The 16,445-nt window shown below is 37.1% G+C and overlaps 1 protein-coding gene across 2 annotated transcripts in view; it reads left to right on the top strand.

Moving 5' to 3' along the window:
- Window positions 1-16,445, top strand: part of ICA1L (islet cell autoantigen 1 like) — a 63,946-nt gene that overhangs the window by 15,129 nt on the left and 32,372 nt on the right. For both annotated transcript variants that reach the window (XM_079924498.1, XM_079924497.1), the window contains exons 2-3: window positions 9,919-10,087; window positions 12,470-12,542. In XM_079924498.1, the coding sequence (XP_079780624.1) occupies window positions 9,926-10,087; window positions 12,470-12,542 (235 nt within the window). In that variant the 5' untranslated portion in view covers window positions 9,919-9,925. The remainder of the gene's footprint in view (window positions 1-9,918; window positions 10,088-12,469; window positions 12,543-16,445) is intronic.

Here is a 16,445-nt window from a genome sequence, read left to right as displayed (position 1 = left end):
TCAGGCAGTACCTTTAAAAATTACATATATGGGGCTTCCCTGGTGGCGCAGTGGTTAAGAATCCGCCTGCCAATTCAGGGGACACAGGTTCACGAGCCCTGGTCGGGGAAGATCCCACATGCTGTGGAACAACTAGGCCTGTGCGCCACAACTACTGAGCCTGTGCTCTAGAGCCTGCGTGCTGCAACTACTGAGCCTGTGTGCCACAACTAATGAAGCCCGTGCACCTAGAGCCTGCGCTTCACAGCAAGAGAAGCCACCGCAATGAGAAGTCCACACACCACAGCAGAGAGTAGCCTCCACTCGCTGCAACTAGAGAAAGCCCGCATGCAGCAACAAAGACCCAACACAGCCAAAAATAAATAAATAAAATAAATTTATTTTTAAAAATTACATATAGTATATATATGTGTGTGTGTACATACATATGTATGTATACGTACATATGAACAAAGAGTAAACATTAGCTTAAAGAGACTTATGACTCTTCAGACCATGCTTTGAGAACCATGATCTAGATCAGAGTTCTGTAAACTTTTTCTGTAAAAGACCATGATAGTAATTTTGGCTGTGTAAACCATGCAGTCTGCTGGATCTACTTAATTCCGCTGCTGTAGCAAGAAGGCAGGTAGGGACTAATTTGCCAGAGGACCATAGTGTTTGCCCATCAGCCTAGATCCCTGAAATGCAGTGGAGATGTGATCTTGGTTAGGCACATCATTTACCCACAAAGCACTTTCTTCTGAGGTGAGTTGTTTGAGTTCCTTTTTTTAGGTTGAACCATATGAAATTGCTGATTTTGTAGGTCAAAATGATCTAATGTTGGCAGTTTCATATTGTTCAGTCAAAGACAAAAAGCTGTTTTACTTATAAAAACTGTTTAATCAGCACACATAGTCTGTATTGCTATTGCTCTGGTGAATGATTTTATGGCAAATGAGGATAAATGACACTTTAATCTCTTTATAGCAGTCTTGTTGGGTGATGGAGTTCGTATAAGCTTTTCACTCTAACTCTATATCGATAAATTTTCTCTGTGTAATTGTTTTATATTCTCTCAGTTATGATTAAGATTTTTAAATTTCTTTTATTGGTCTCTCATTATATGGAAGTCTCCATCCCTTTTGAACTAGATAACAGAAATAGAAAGTTGAACTAGGTAACCTTTAAGGTTCTTTTCAATTTCTTTCAACTATGGGATTTAAGTATCTATTATATATAGAACATATTTCTCATTAAACTATTATTCTTATTGTGGTTAATCGATAGCACAATACTAAGAACCTAGTACAAATTTGATTCACCTTCTTCAAACCTTCAAATTTTACCACCTTTCTGCTTTCTTTCTTGAAGTTCTCCTGTGTTCTCACTGCTTAACTATCTTCATATAGTTAGCTCCCAAATCACCATTTCCAATCTAAAAATTAAAATGAAAAAGCATAAAATAATATGCTTCTTAACTGCCCACAATTTTTGTTCTAAGTGCTCTACATGTATTTTCTCTTTTGATTCTTATAGCAATCTGTTTACTTCATTATTCCTATTTTACCGATGAGAAAACTAAGGATCAGAAAGATTAATGTAACTTGCACAATGTCCCATGGCTAGTAAATAGTGGAGTTGTTGGCTTCAAACCTAGGCAGTATGACTGGAGATCCAAGCTTGAAACAACCTTTGCTACTACGGTTTTAATTGGTTGTTAGATATTTCTGTAAACTCAGATGTCCCTTATCATTTCAAATTCAAAATTTCACACATCAAATGCATAGTGTTCCCACTTAGATAGCTTCTCCTAATTGCCCTTATTTTTCAGGGGCAAAACTTGAATCATTATTAACAAGTTCTATAGATTCTTCCTTCAGATATATTCTTATGCTAATGTCCTTGGTCCAGACTCCTATTAGATTATATCTGGAATATGGAAAGATTGTCTAAACTCTCTGTTTAGTCTTTCTGCTGCTCCAAAACCTTCATTGGCTCCACGTTACCTATTAGGCTGTACAGATAAGAATCCACCTGCCAACACAGAGGACATGGGTTCGATCCCTGGTCCAGGAAGATCCCACATGCTGTGGAGCAACTAAGCCCTTGCACCACAGCTACTGAGCCTGTGATCTAGAGCCCGCAAGCCACAACTACTGAGCCCACGTGCCACAACTACTGAAGCCCGCACGCCTAGAGCCCGTGATCCGCAACAAGAGAAGCCACCACAATGAGAAGCCCGTGCACCACAACAAAGAGTAGCCCCGCTCGCTGCAACTAGAGAAAGCCCACGCGCAGCAATGAAAACCCAAAGCAGCCAATAAATAAATAAATAAATGTTCCTTTAAAAAAAGAAAAAAGAGAAAATTCATGGCTTGGGAGCTAGAGTAATCAGGAATACTACATTAATATTAAACAGCAACCTTGTCTAATGTATTTTCTTAATTACATCAAATGGTGATGTTGTATTTAGTCAAAAGTCTTCACAGATTATTTTTCTCAAGGGAATTTCAGTGCTTCAGTTTGCACATTACCATCAGTCTGTTTTGCTTGTTTCTCTGTGATGTCATAGTAATGAAATGTTATAAGTAAAGTGAGTATAGAACTACCTCTAAAGAGAATATTGATTTGTTTTATTTTAATATTTGTATTCCATATCCAAGAGATAGCTACAAATACAAATTTAAATATTATATAATGCAAAAATGAGTAAAGTGTTCCATGTGATGACTGTGTTCAAGTAAAAAAAATATTGTACTCTTTCTAGAAATAAAGGAGATTATGGACTTCCCTGGCGGTCCAGTGATTAAGACTGCTCCCACTACAGGGGGCAGTTTCGATCCCTGGTTGGGGAACTAAGATCCCACATGCCGTGCAACACGGCCAAAAAAAAAAAGAAAGAAAGAAAGGAGATTTCTAGTTAAGATGGCATGGTAAGTTCTGCTCCAAATTCATAGTAATCAAAAAAAAAAACAAACCCCAGAAAGTTTATCTTGGCTAGATAATAAGGTAAACATGGACTAGAAACAAAATAGACAAGAGAGGTGAGTGGACTGAAACAGACGTCTTGAGCTCTCAGTATAGAAGTAGGTCCTAGCTTCTGGGAGTTCAGGTTCTGCAGGTTGGTAGAAATTAAAAGTGTTTCACATGCAATGCTCCTTCAACACCCTGAATAGATCGGTAGTATTTCAGATACCACTATATCAGCGTCCCTAAAATACCAGTATATGACACTGTGAAAGTAGCAACCCTGAAGGTGAAGTGGAGGCAACTAGATTATAGATCTAGTGATCTATAATCACTAGATAAGGAGGAATAACCAGAGAGAGGAAAAAGGAAAAGTAAAGATTTTATACTCAAAATAAGCTTACAGAATTCAACCAACAAAATCAATATTTGGAAAATGAATTTACTCCAGATAAAAAGTCTAAGAATTCTATGTATTTAGGGTGCCAAAGAGAAAAATTATGGAATGATGTCATTAAAAAGGATAAAAAATTAGGAGAATATTAAGAAGAACCAATTGGAAAACTTGGAAATTAAGAAAGAAAGAAACAGTCACTGGATTAAAAAAAAAAAAACTCAATAGGTATGATGAACTCTAGACTGAACAGAGTTGAAAAGAGAATTCATAAACTGGAAGATTGTACTGAAGAACTTATCCAAAATATAGGACAGACAAACAGATTAAAAAATGAGCCATTAAGACCCAATAGAAGATTCAGATAAAAAGAAGAAATTATGGCTGAAAAGGAATATTTGAAGGGATTACAGCTTAGAATTTTCTAGAACTGAAGGAAGACATGAACCTCCATAAGGAAAATACACTCTACTTAAATACATCTTAGAGAATCTCAGGACATCACAGATAAAAACTCTTTTATAAAAGATTCAAATAGAAAAAGGAGGGACAGTAGGAGCCCAGACTTCTCATTGACTGCAATAGACGACCTAAGGTATTAGGGCTTCTATCCTCAGTTAAGGAACACTAAGCAATGTTATATAATGTTATATAATGTTATATAATGTTGGAAACAACAAAACAGACACATACATAGCAACATACATAGAACCTAAAAACAGAGGACTGGGGACTTCCCCTGGTGGCCCAGTGGTTAAGACTCTGAGCTGCCAATGCAGGGGGCCAGGGTTCGATCCCTGGTCAGGAACTAGATCCCACATGCTCCAACGAAGATCCTGCGTGCTGCAACTAAGACCCGGCACAGCCAGGTAAATAAATAAGTAAATAAATAAATACTGAGTGAAAAAAAAACAACAAAAAGTCAGAAATGGAATCTACAGCACAGTGTCATTTCTGTAGATTAGCATATGTACATAACACATTTTACAAGAACACATTCAAATAAAAAGGTACACATCAAACACATTGAATGATTGTGATGAGAGATGGATATGAGGAAGGGGTTAAAAAGGAAGGAATATACAAATAAATGAACAAACAAAAGAATGAGTCTTGCATGGACCAATAATGATAGCTTTAAAAAGAGGAGAATTGTTGCCAATCTATACTTTTATATACAATTAGACTATCATTTATGAATGAAGGCAAAATAGAGTGTCATAGATACCAAAACTGAGAGAATTTCTATCCACCGGATTATTTAGGATTGACAGGATTTATTTAGGATAAGACCTAAATAAATGGAGATACATACTATGTTCATGAAGTGGAAGACTCAATATTATTAAGATGCCAGTCCTTCACAGATTGATCTGCAGATTCAGTGCCATCCCAATCTAAATTCCAAAACTCTACAGCTCAATACTAAAAAAAAAAAGACAAACCAATTTAAAAGTGAGCAAAAGACTTACAAACACAACAATGGAGGATATACAAAAGGCCAGTTGGCACATGAAAAAGTGTTCATTATCAGTTGTCAGGAAAATACACATTAAAGCTGTAAGGAAATACCACTACACAACTAGAATGGATAAAACTAAAAAGTCTGCCAACGTTAAGTGTTATTGAGGTTGTGGAACAATTATAACTCCCATACATTGCTAATGGGAATGTAAAACAGCAATTTTTTATAAAGTGTACCCCAATCCTTTGATAGAGAAAAATCCATTTCTAGGTTTTATTGAAGAGAAGTGAAGACATTTGTCCACAAAAGACTTGTATAGGCATATTCATAGCAGATTTATTTACAGTAGTGAAAAATTAAAGCATACTGTTAACACTCATACAATGGATTACTGTTCAGCGATAAAAAAGAACAAACTAGGAAAGGAAAAACTAAGGTGAAAAAAAATCAAAACATTTATTATTTATGGTAGGCTAGGCATTGGCTGGAAAGGGATACAAGAGAACTTTCTGGGGAGTTGGAAATGTTCTATACCATAATACCTATTTGTCAAAAGTATACAGCTAAAAATTGTACATTTCATTGTATGTAAATATTCTCAAAAATAACCATATAAAATGTTGATGATGATAATGATTATGGAGTAAGGTGGTAGGGAATAGGTGAAGGTATAAATGACACAGAAATGACAGAATATTGGGATGATTGAGCTATCATTTTATTGTTGTCTGCATATGTTAAACTATATATAACTTTTGAAGAAATTAAGAAAGAAAAATGTCTTATGTTTACCCAGACATTTACCAGTTCCAGTCATCTTCATTCTTTCCTATAGATAAATTACTGTTGTAATTTCCCTTCAGCCTGTAGAATTTGTTAGCATTTCTAAAAGTCCCCTGGCCATGAATTTTCTCAGTTCTTTGTCTGAAAATGGCTTTATTTTGATTTCAGTTTTAAAGGACAGTTTCAGTAGAGAATTATGAGTTGATAGTTTTTCTTTCTTTCATTCAACACCTTAAATATGTCCTTCCATTGTAGTCTGGCTTTTGTTGTTTTTGTTGAGAGCTTCCATCTTATTTATATTTTTGTTCCCATTTGTGTAATATACCATTTTTCTCTGCTTTCAAGATAGATTTTCTCTTTATCTTTGAATTGAAGCAGTTGGTCTATGATGTGCCTATTTGTGGTTTTCCTTGTGTTTATCAGTCTATAAGTTAATGTCATTTACAAAATTTAGTATGTTTTTTTGTTTTTTTTGTTGTTGTTGTTTTGTTTTTGCATTATGCGGGCCTCTCACTGTTGTGGCCTCTCCCATTGCGGAGCACAGGCTCCGGACGCGCAGGCTCTGGACGTGCCGGCTCAGCGGCCCAGCCGCTCCACATGTGGGATCCTCCCGGACAGGGGCACGAACCCGTGTCCCCTGCATCGGCAGGCGGACTCTCAACCACTGCGCCACCAGGAAAGCCCTAGGATGTTTTATTCAGATATTTTTCATTCCCCTTCTATTCCTCCTCTCCTTCAGGGTCTTTTTTTTTTTCTTCTCTGTTCTTCAGATTAGGTAATTTTTATTGATTCATCTTCAGCTTCACTTCTTACATCTCCCATCTTCTGTTTATTCTTAAGAGTATCCAGTCAGTTTTTAATTGCATTTATTGAACTTTGCAACTTGAAACTTTCACTTGTTTTCTTTTGATATTTTCTGTCTATTCATTTATTGTGCACATATCCTACTTTAAGTCTTTTACATGTTTATAATAGCTGGTCTAAAGTGCTTGTCTGATAATTGTAATATCTGAGAAATCTTTGGCATCTATTTTACTGACTTTTTTTCATGGAGTATGGGTCACATTTTCCTATTTCTTTGCATGTCTAGTGTTTTTTAGTTGGATACTTGACTTTTGTTTTTTGTTTTTGTGGGGTTTTTTTTGCGGTACGCGGGCCTCTCACTCTTGTGGCCTCTCCCGTTGTGGAGCACAGGCTCCGGACGCGCAGGATCTGGACGCGCAGGCTCAGCGGCCATGGCTCACGGGCCCAGCCGCTCCGCGGCATGTGGGATTTTCCCGGACCAGGCACGAACCCATGTCCCCTGCGTCGGCAGGCTGACTCTCAACCACTGCGCCACCAGGGAAGCCCGATACTTGCCTTTTTAAATTATGGATTTTAGAGACTCTGAATTCTGTTTTGCTTCTTTGAAAAATAATTTTTATTCTAGAAGGCAGTTAACTTGACTGAATTCAAATTCCAGACTCTTGTCTCCACTGTAGTGGTAGCAGTTGAAACCTTTACTTCAGTTTCTAGCTGCTGATTTTCTGCGAGGACCCCTAGGGTCCCCTCCTTCACTTCATGATTAGTTTAGTGAACAGCACAGGTCTTGGGAGCTCTTTGTGTACAGAGATTGTCTCCTCTTTGGCTCCCTCCCTTCCATGATATTCTTCCTAAATTTCTGGTAGTTCTCCAGCCTTGAGCTCTGTCATCTGATGATGTCAAGCCAGTAATACTCGGCTTTCTACTCAACCTACCCCCAGTGGCAAGCAGATTTAGCAGTGCCCTCCGCCAAAAAATGCAAATGTACAAATCTCACCTTTCGCAGATTTACCCACCCAGTCACTGTCCTCCCCTTGCCAGGGAATGTGTGCTCTCTGCAGGCAGGATAGATTTCAGAGAGGAAGGGGAGGACTCAGTTTATTGCTCTCAAATCCAATCAGATAAGTTACTCTTCCTTGCGTATGAAGGAGCTAGTGAGGGAGTGGAGAGAGGCCAGGAGTATACTGTTCAAGCTACATCAGCAAAGTGAGTTGAGGTGGGGAAGAGATGTTCTCTTCTGATACTCCTAAGAAGTTTGTTCTCTTAACTGATTGGGCCTAAGCCTACGTCAGCTTAGTAGAAGAGATCAGCAGTTTGTCATACAGTTGGACTGACCCTCATGCTGATAACAATCTGGAGGGGAACACTAATTGAAAACCATCAAAAGCAAGCAAAAGCAGACAGAAATTGGAGGGGAAAGATAAACTGCAAGTTTTCCCGCAAGACTTTCTGTCAGACGGTATAATGCTTACATCAAATCCATTACCCCCCTGTACTATTTTCTATGCCAAATTATGTCCAACCCAGTTACCAGCATAGCACATGAGAGGTGCTACAGTTAAATGATAATTAATCTATACTGTCCAGGAATCCAGGAGGATATCCAAAGGAGAATAGCCAGCAAATATCTGGAAGAGTGGCCACCTGTGGACTTTACATTTTGTCTTTGTTCTATATAATGCTTTTTTTTTTTTTTTTTGCGGTATGCAGGCCTCTCGCTGTTGTGGCCTCTCCCGTTGCGGAGCACAGGCTCTGGACACGCAGGCTCAGTGGCCATGGCTCACGGGCCCAGCCGCTCCACGGCATGTGGGATCTTCCCGGACCAGGGCACGAACCCGTGTCCCCTGCATCAGCAGGCGGACTCTCAACCACTGCGCCACCAGGGAAGCCCTATAATGCTTTTTATTTAAACCTACTTTGTCTGATATTAATGTGGCTACCCCTGCTTTCATTTTCTTTCTACTATATTTACCTGGTATATCTTCTTTTATATAAATTTATTTTATTTATTTATTTTTGGCTGCACTGGGTCTTTGTTGCTGCATGCGGGCTTTCTCTAGTTGCAGCGAGCTGGGGCTACTCTTCATTGCAGTGCGCAGGCTTCTTATTGCGGTGGCTTCTCCTGTTGCAGAGCATGGGTTCTAGGTGCGCGGGCTTCAGTAGTTGTGGCTTGTGGGTTCTAGAGCACAGGCTCAGTAGTTGTGGCGCACGGGCTTAGTTGCTCCATGGCACGTGGTATCTTCCAGGACCAGGGATCGAACCCGTGTCCCCTGCATTGACAGGCGTATTCTTTTTTTTTTTCTTTTTGACAGGCGTATTCTTAATCACTGAGCCACCAGGGAAGTCCCTACCTGGTATATCTTAACCCATAATTCTTTATCGTTTTGTTTTAAGCGGATCCCAAATAGCATATAATTGTATATACTGTTTTATTTTTTATGATTTGAGATTCTTTGTATTTAAGAGGAAGTTTTCATTTATTATAGTAAATAATATAATTGTTCTTATTCTGTCATCTTAGTTTACACAATTTGTTATGTTGCCTTACTCCTGTTTTTCCAGTCTTCTTTTGCTTTTGCTGGTTTTTCTCGTTCTCTTGTTTTGCTCCTAATAACTTAGAAATTAGACATCCTATTTTTATTTGATTAGTAATTTCAAAATAAAAAGAAAGTGAACTTCTATTTCTTTACCAACATTAAGAATACATTAGTTATCTATTGATTCCCCTGGAAATGAGTCACATATTTTAGTACCTCCCTTTGTTCCTACCTCCCACCATTTATTGGAATAGTCTGGGCTTTTAAAACTATTATTATTATTTCTTTTTTTTACATTTCATTAATGAACACTTTTCACATTTGCATTTCCTTAATGTAGCCATGTTAACCATGTTAAGAACAGTTACTTAGACATTAATTTCTAAGTTTACAAAAGGTTACAATTTTCATCTCTATTTCTTTTATAACATATCTCCCTTATACTTAAGATCTTTATTTTTGTTAATTTATTGGATACTAAAGTATTTCTTTAAGTGATTTTTAAAGAAGAGTATATATCTGAATCTTTGCATATCTGAGGGTATATATTAAATGTGTATTCTTCTGACATAGCAGTTAATCCGTAGGAAGTTTTCCTAAGGAAATGATAGCAGGATGCAAAGATGTGTGTACAGGTTCATTTTTCAGTATTATTACAAAAGCAAAAATCAGAAACTAATAAGTGTCTACAAATAGAGATTGGTCGAACAAAATAAAATTATTTCCAGCCATTACTGCAAAATCATAACAGTTTTATCACTTTGTCACCTAATTAATGTATCATTAATCTTTTTGCCTGTTACTTGTGCAAGTTATAATTAAAACATAAATTTAGACCATACAAAGTAAACATTAGCATGTTTAGCTGTCAACATTAATATTCAATTTAGTATCTTTTTCAGTTTTTCAGTTAGATTAAATATTGGCTAAATAGATATTTATTATTGAAAATATTTTTTAAGAAATTTAATTTTAGTTATTTCTTGTAGTCACTCCATGGATTTTTTTGGGCAACCCAGACCAGAAGATAACCAGTCAGTAGTCAGCAGAATGCAAAAGAAATACTGGAAAACCAAACAGGTCTTCATCAAAGCAACCGGGAAAAAGGAGGATGAGCACATAGTGGCATCTGATGCTGAACTGGATGCTAAACTTGAGGTAAATTTTAGGATTCTGTGTACTGCATATAACTTGTTATTATCTAGGATGACTAAGAGGACTATGACAAGCTTTCATACTGAAGAACTTATCGGGATAAATGCAAAACTTGATAATAGAATAATTGTATCCATTTATCAATCAGATCTTCTGGATAGATCATAATTCTCACAGATTGAGGATTGGCAGAACTGGTGTTCATAAATTAGATAAATCATGAACTAAGTAATTTCTCTGGCACAAGTATTGTAATTTTTATGCCATGTTAATGAATTAATTATATTTCTAATTGGGACCATATACTCATTATGTATCATGTCATAATATTTTGTACTATTTTATCTGAAGTCTATAACTCACTGCAATACATTAACTGAAATCAAATAGTGAGTGAGGATTTTACAAGTTGGAGTTTTTGTTTCTATTATTAAGGGGTGGAGTTAATTGAAGTATGTCATATGCATTTTTGGTTCTCTTTTTCATTTTAAATAAAAGGACTAATTACCAGGAAACAACTTTAAACTTTAAATGCTTTTAAGTAATTAAGCTAATTAGAAGGAAGTTCTCATGTACGTTAATGAAAAAAATCTAGATTTTTAAATGCAGATTTGCTAATTCCATGTACATATACTAATGTAACTTTTACAAACATTTCCAGGCAGGAGTTCTGTTACGCTTGGAATGTAGTAATCTGTTGGGATTCTTAAATATTCTTAAATATTTTAAATAGAGGTCTAATTAAATAGGTCTTAATCTACTAAGTAATTTTATTCTGCAGAAAATAAACTTTCGTAATTGCCCTAACAAATATGGAAATAGAAATTACTTCTATTTAACAAACTTTTTGTGTTGAAAAGTACAATTTGTGTTGAAAAGTATTCTTCTTAGGATTCAGTGACAAATATGGAAAAAAAATGAAGGGACTTTATTTTAAGTAATATGTTTTAGCACCAGGGGAACTCTTCACTGTTGCTACATATATTCCCACAGATGTATATTTTTTTGTATTGTTTCACATCATTAGGTAATGTGTGGGTGACATTTTATATTCAGTGTAATTCTTGTCCATTAGACAAATATTTGGAATCAATCAAGAACTTTCTCCCACAATTGTACTAATTTTTTTAAGAATGAGAAATAGTTTCATTTTAAGTATACCTACAAGTATGCATACTTAAATTATCATGTTGTACACTTTAAATATATTACAGTTTTGTTTGTCAAATTATATCTCACTAAAACTGAAAAAGATATTTTTATTATAACAGTGAAAAGCAATAGTATGTAAATCTTCCAAGGACCCATGGGGAAAAAAATCATAATCACTTCATCATAACAGAACTATCATTTTTGTATTCTTTTCTAATCCCCTTCCATATGGATTTAAAATGGCTTTTTAGATTGCCAAATCCATATACCAAGTGTAATTCAAACATACTTAAACTTACGTGGAAAATTGATGGTTGCTCCTCCACTTAGATTTTAGTGTCTGTTATCAGTCTTCCTTCGATCTGATCAAACATCAAAATAACAACAAAACTACATCAGAGATAGATCATTCAGGCTTAATAGTGATATTGGAAGTTCATTTGATAATCTCAAAGGATTAGGGCCTAATATTGTACCACAGTGCCAAGGTCTTTTTGAACTAAAGTCTCATAGCAACTCTTCAGCGAAGGACTTTGTGAGTCTTCTTTAGGCTGCACCCTAAAACCCATGCTGGCTTCTTTCTCTGGGAAAACCTAAATGTATAGATATGTGTGAAGAGTTACCTCACGTGTATGTGTCCTGATCTCAAATTTTCACTTGCTTTGAAATGGGAGCCTACTGGATATTTTATTTTTTTGTTAGCTATTAGCAGCAGTGATAATGAAGGGATTAATATTCATGGAAAATTCTAAACAAAAATAATCCAAAAGTAATTTATTTTTGATGTTGTAACACATTATTTAATTTTTATGGTAAACTCACTGACCTGTTTTGCTTAGACCAGTATTGGAGAAAAGTCAGACTCTGAGTTAGTTAGTGTTTTCTAAGGCTATCTATACTCTTTTCATCAGTGGTAAGCAATGTTTGATGTAGTTTATATTAGATTTACATTTTTGCTATTTAGACAGTTTGGAGCTGAGGGGAGGACAAATTCCACAGTTATAAATTTTTATTAGTTCCCATGTATTTATCACCATTTCTTCCAACCCTCATGGGGGAAATCTAAGTGTGCTTTTTCTACACCTGAAATAAAATCAAAACTGAAGTATATCACAGTCAAGGAAAATAGACATAATACTTATAAGAAAATGTTTTGCTTTTGAAGTGCTTTTTAAATATTTTATATTTGTTTATGGTTCTTTACATTGTCCTAATAAAATTTATATTTCAAAGGTTTTTCACTCCATTCAAGAGACATGCACTGAACTTCTGAAGATAGTTGAGAAATATCAGCTAAAACTCAATGGTATGAAATCATAGATATCTATCTGACAATTCCCATTTAAAATAAATATTCATTTGCATTTTTTTAAATGAAAGGTTTAATGTAAAAATAGTAGTTTATTAAATTATTTTGTGGACAGTTTCTAATGACAAAAATGAGTATTTACAGTGACCTGTTCTCAAATCCCCCAGTGTCCTCAGTTCATCAGATCCTCTGACAGACTCATTTTGCTGAGTTTAGTTTTCCTTCCCAGAGTCTTAAGTGGATTTGCTTCCATCATTTAAAAGCTCTCTTTCTCAACCCCTACTTGCTCTAGCAGTTGCCATCCCATTCCTCTGCTCCTTTCACAGGGAATTTTGACATAATTATCTGTAGGCACAGAATCCATTCCTTTCCTTCCACTTCTCATTCTTTAACCTTATTCCTTGACTCCAATTCCCTTTCTTCCCACATATTCAACATCTATAAACCTTTTAGGTTTTCACTCCCACCAGTCAGGTTTTCATTCCCACCACTGCACCAGATTGCTCTTGTCATAGTCATGAAGCAATAAATCCAGGGACCAATTCTCGGTCCGTGTCACATTATTTAACACAGTTGATTATCCGCCCCCTCCTTGAGACACTCTCTGTGCTTGGCTTCCAGTTACCACATGTCCCTGGATTTCTTTTTAATGGTCATTCCTTCTCAGTATCGTGCCACTGCTGGAATCTCCTCTCTTCTATTTTTTTTTAAATAAATTATTTTATTTTATTTATTGCTGTGTTGGGTCTTTGTTGCTGTGCCCGGGCTTTCTCTAGTTGCAGCAAGCGGGGTCTACTCTTCATTGCGGTGCGCAGACTTCTCATTGCGGTGGCTTCTCTTGTTGCGGAGCACGGGCTCTAGGTGTGTGGGCTTCAGTAGTTGTGGCACACGGGCTCAGTAGTTGTGGTGCACGGGCTTAGTTGCTCCGCGGCATGTGGGATCTTCCCAGACCAGGGCTCAAACCCGTGTCCCCTGCATTGGCAGGTGGATTCTTAACCACTGCACCACCAGGGAAGCCCTCTCCTCTCTTGACCTCTTCGGATTGGAACTCAATCTTTGGATCTCTTCTCCTGCCTTAATTACAGTTCCCTACTGGACATGGCCACCTCTCTGATTCTGTTACTTCTCTAATCTCATCTCCTCTTGAGCCATGTTAATCTCCTTCACAGTAGGCATATCTGCATAGTCGGCTCCTGATCTTCTTTAGGTATGTGGTCAAGTGTCATCTTTTTAGTGAGTCCTTCCCTGACCCCCATATCTAAAATGAAATACCCCTCTTTCTCATAAGTCTGTCTACTTAACAATAGAACTTAACAGTATTCAACATTCTGTATATTTTATCTGTTGTTTTTCTTACCACCACTAGAATATGCCCTCCTTAAGGACAGGAATTTGTCTGTTTATTTCTGGTCTCCTAACCTAGAAACAATGTCTAGCATACAGTGCATACTTAATATATATTTGCTCAATGAATGGTTTTCTTGTGTAGCTGTGTAAATTGGTCTCAAAATTTTACAATCAAAGTTCATGTGTTGTTCCGTTAAAGCAAGAAATCCATTATAGCATGGTAATTTTTTGAGTGCCTGCCATGTGTAAAACTATGTCCTTTTCCCAAGGTAGTAGTTTGAGAAACAACTTTTTGTAACAAAATAAGAGACAAGAATAGTGTGTAATTGAATTCAGGATAGTGATACAGACATACCTCTGAATTCTCTTGGAGTGAAAAATAACTGTGTATTAGAGTGATTGGTAAAGGCAACTCCATAGATGGGAATTGAGGTAAAATGTAAAAGGTTTATAGATGTTGAATATGTGGGAAGAAAGGGAATTGGAGTCAAGGAATAAGGTTAAAGAATGAGAACAGTCTGCGTGATGGAAGAGTTTGTAATTGGGACTAGTAGGGTGATACAAGAGCAAAGGAAGATTCGAGTCAGATTGCTAAGGACCTTAAATATTTTACCAAGCAGTAAAAAGCCATTGCAATCATTGGAGCAAGGGAGTCCTGTGACAGAAATGTAAAGAAACATTTGCAAGTTTGTGCATACTGCATTTTGTCCTGGGATCACCAGATCTTTTAGCATGCTGGTGGAGCATTTCAGGGTAAGGAAGGGATATACATATATATATTTCATCATGTACTTTCTCTTCAAGGTTGTGTTTGACTGTGTGATTTCTTGAAGACTGTTTTATTAATAGATCTTCTGTTGAGACTAACATTGGACAATTGCAGTAGATTCCTCCATCACTATAAAGCTTTATGAGAATAACTTGGCTGGGGAAGAACACATAGGAGTAGGGTCTCTGTAGTTTTTGGCAGCAGGTCCCAACACAGAATTAGCACAGATTCAGCTTCATCTCCTCCCCTTTCTGCATTGATAAGGATGAGGCTCAATGATGGTTCTTGTTCAATTGATATTTGTTAATGAGATAGTCCGAGTTCTCAGAGAGCTTTCTGGATCATCTACAAGTTAATATTTTTTTTCTAGTAGTTTTCATTGAGGTATATTTTATGAAGTTCTGATTCAAAGGAAATATGTAATCTGTACATCTCTGAAGTAATGAGAATATTAAATTAAGCAGATTCCTCAAATCCAATCCACTCTTAATCAGGTTAATTGTTCATAAAACAGCACTTGGTTTTATTAAAGATGATACTACAGAATGTGTAGACACCCTCTCCCAAACACCATCGTGCTCTCCTAGGGCCTCCCTTGTAGGTACTACAGGGAGGACCAGGCGGGGGGGCAGCTAGCAAGTGAGAAGGCCTGAGTTCCCCTGCTGCCTCAGAGGTATTAAAAGGGACTTCCCTTTCAGTTTTTAACCTCAGTTTTTCCATCAGTAAACTAGGGTGAAATTAAACATGACATTTGTCCTGTTTTTCACTTTTTTTTATAGAATTCTTTTTGAAATTAATTTATTAATTAATTGATTTTTGGCTGCATTGGGTGTTTGTTGCTGCACACGGGCTTTCTCTAGTTGCGGCAAGTGGGAGCTACTCTTCGTTGGCAGTGCTCGGACTTCTCATTGCAGTGGCTTCTCTTGTTGTGGAGCACGGGCTCTAGGAACGCAGACTTCAGTAGTTGTGGCATGCAGGCTTAAGTAGTTGTGGCACACAGGCTCAGTAGTTGTGGCTCGCAGGCTCTAGAATGCAGGCTCAGTAGTTGTGGCGCACGGGCTTAGTTGCTCTGCGGCATGTGGGATCTTCCTGGACCAGGGCTCGAACCCATGTCCCCTGCATTGGCAGGTGGATTCTTAACCACTGTGCCACCAGAGAAGTCCTTGTTTTTCACTTTAAGCTCACAATTTGAACACTTTATGGGCTTCCTCACCTGTTTGTCTTATTGTGATTAAAGGGTCATCTTCCACTAGATCAGCGCTTCTAAAACTGTGGTGAAGGGCCATTTTCTGTCTTGTGTTTTACTTTCAATCTGTTGTAAACTGACACTTTTGAAAATACAATAAAAATGAATTTTCAGAAAAATGGAATTAAAGAAGACATGCAAAATATAGGCACACTTTTTTATTATTAGACTCAGATATAAAACAGTCAAATTGGTAAAAGTTTCTAAATAGTTTCTTAGTTTTGATATCTGTCACAAGCTGGTAGCAAATGGTTCTGGACCGACATTGGTCTACGGACCACACTTTGAGTAGTATTGTACTACATGACAACTTTAAGGGTTTTAGGAACCAAATCGTGGACAGTTGTGGGTCTGAGATACTGAGCATAGGAAAATGAAGCCAGGATGGGAGACAAGAATAAGTTAAGTTTAAATAGAAAGCCAGGGGCTTCCCTGGTGGCGCAGTGGTTAAGAATCTGACTGCCAATGCAGAGGACACGGGTTTGAGCCCTGGTCCAGGAAGATCCCACATGCCGCGGAGCAGCTAAGCCCGTGCACC

This window comes from Stenella coeruleoalba (genome assembly GCF_951394435.1).
Source record: "Stenella coeruleoalba genome assembly, chromosome: 6".
NCBI lineage: Eukaryota > Metazoa > Chordata > Mammalia > Artiodactyla > Delphinidae > Stenella > Stenella coeruleoalba.
The sequence above is the reverse complement of the archived record's forward strand: the minus strand, read 5'-3'. Positions and strand labels throughout refer to the sequence as shown.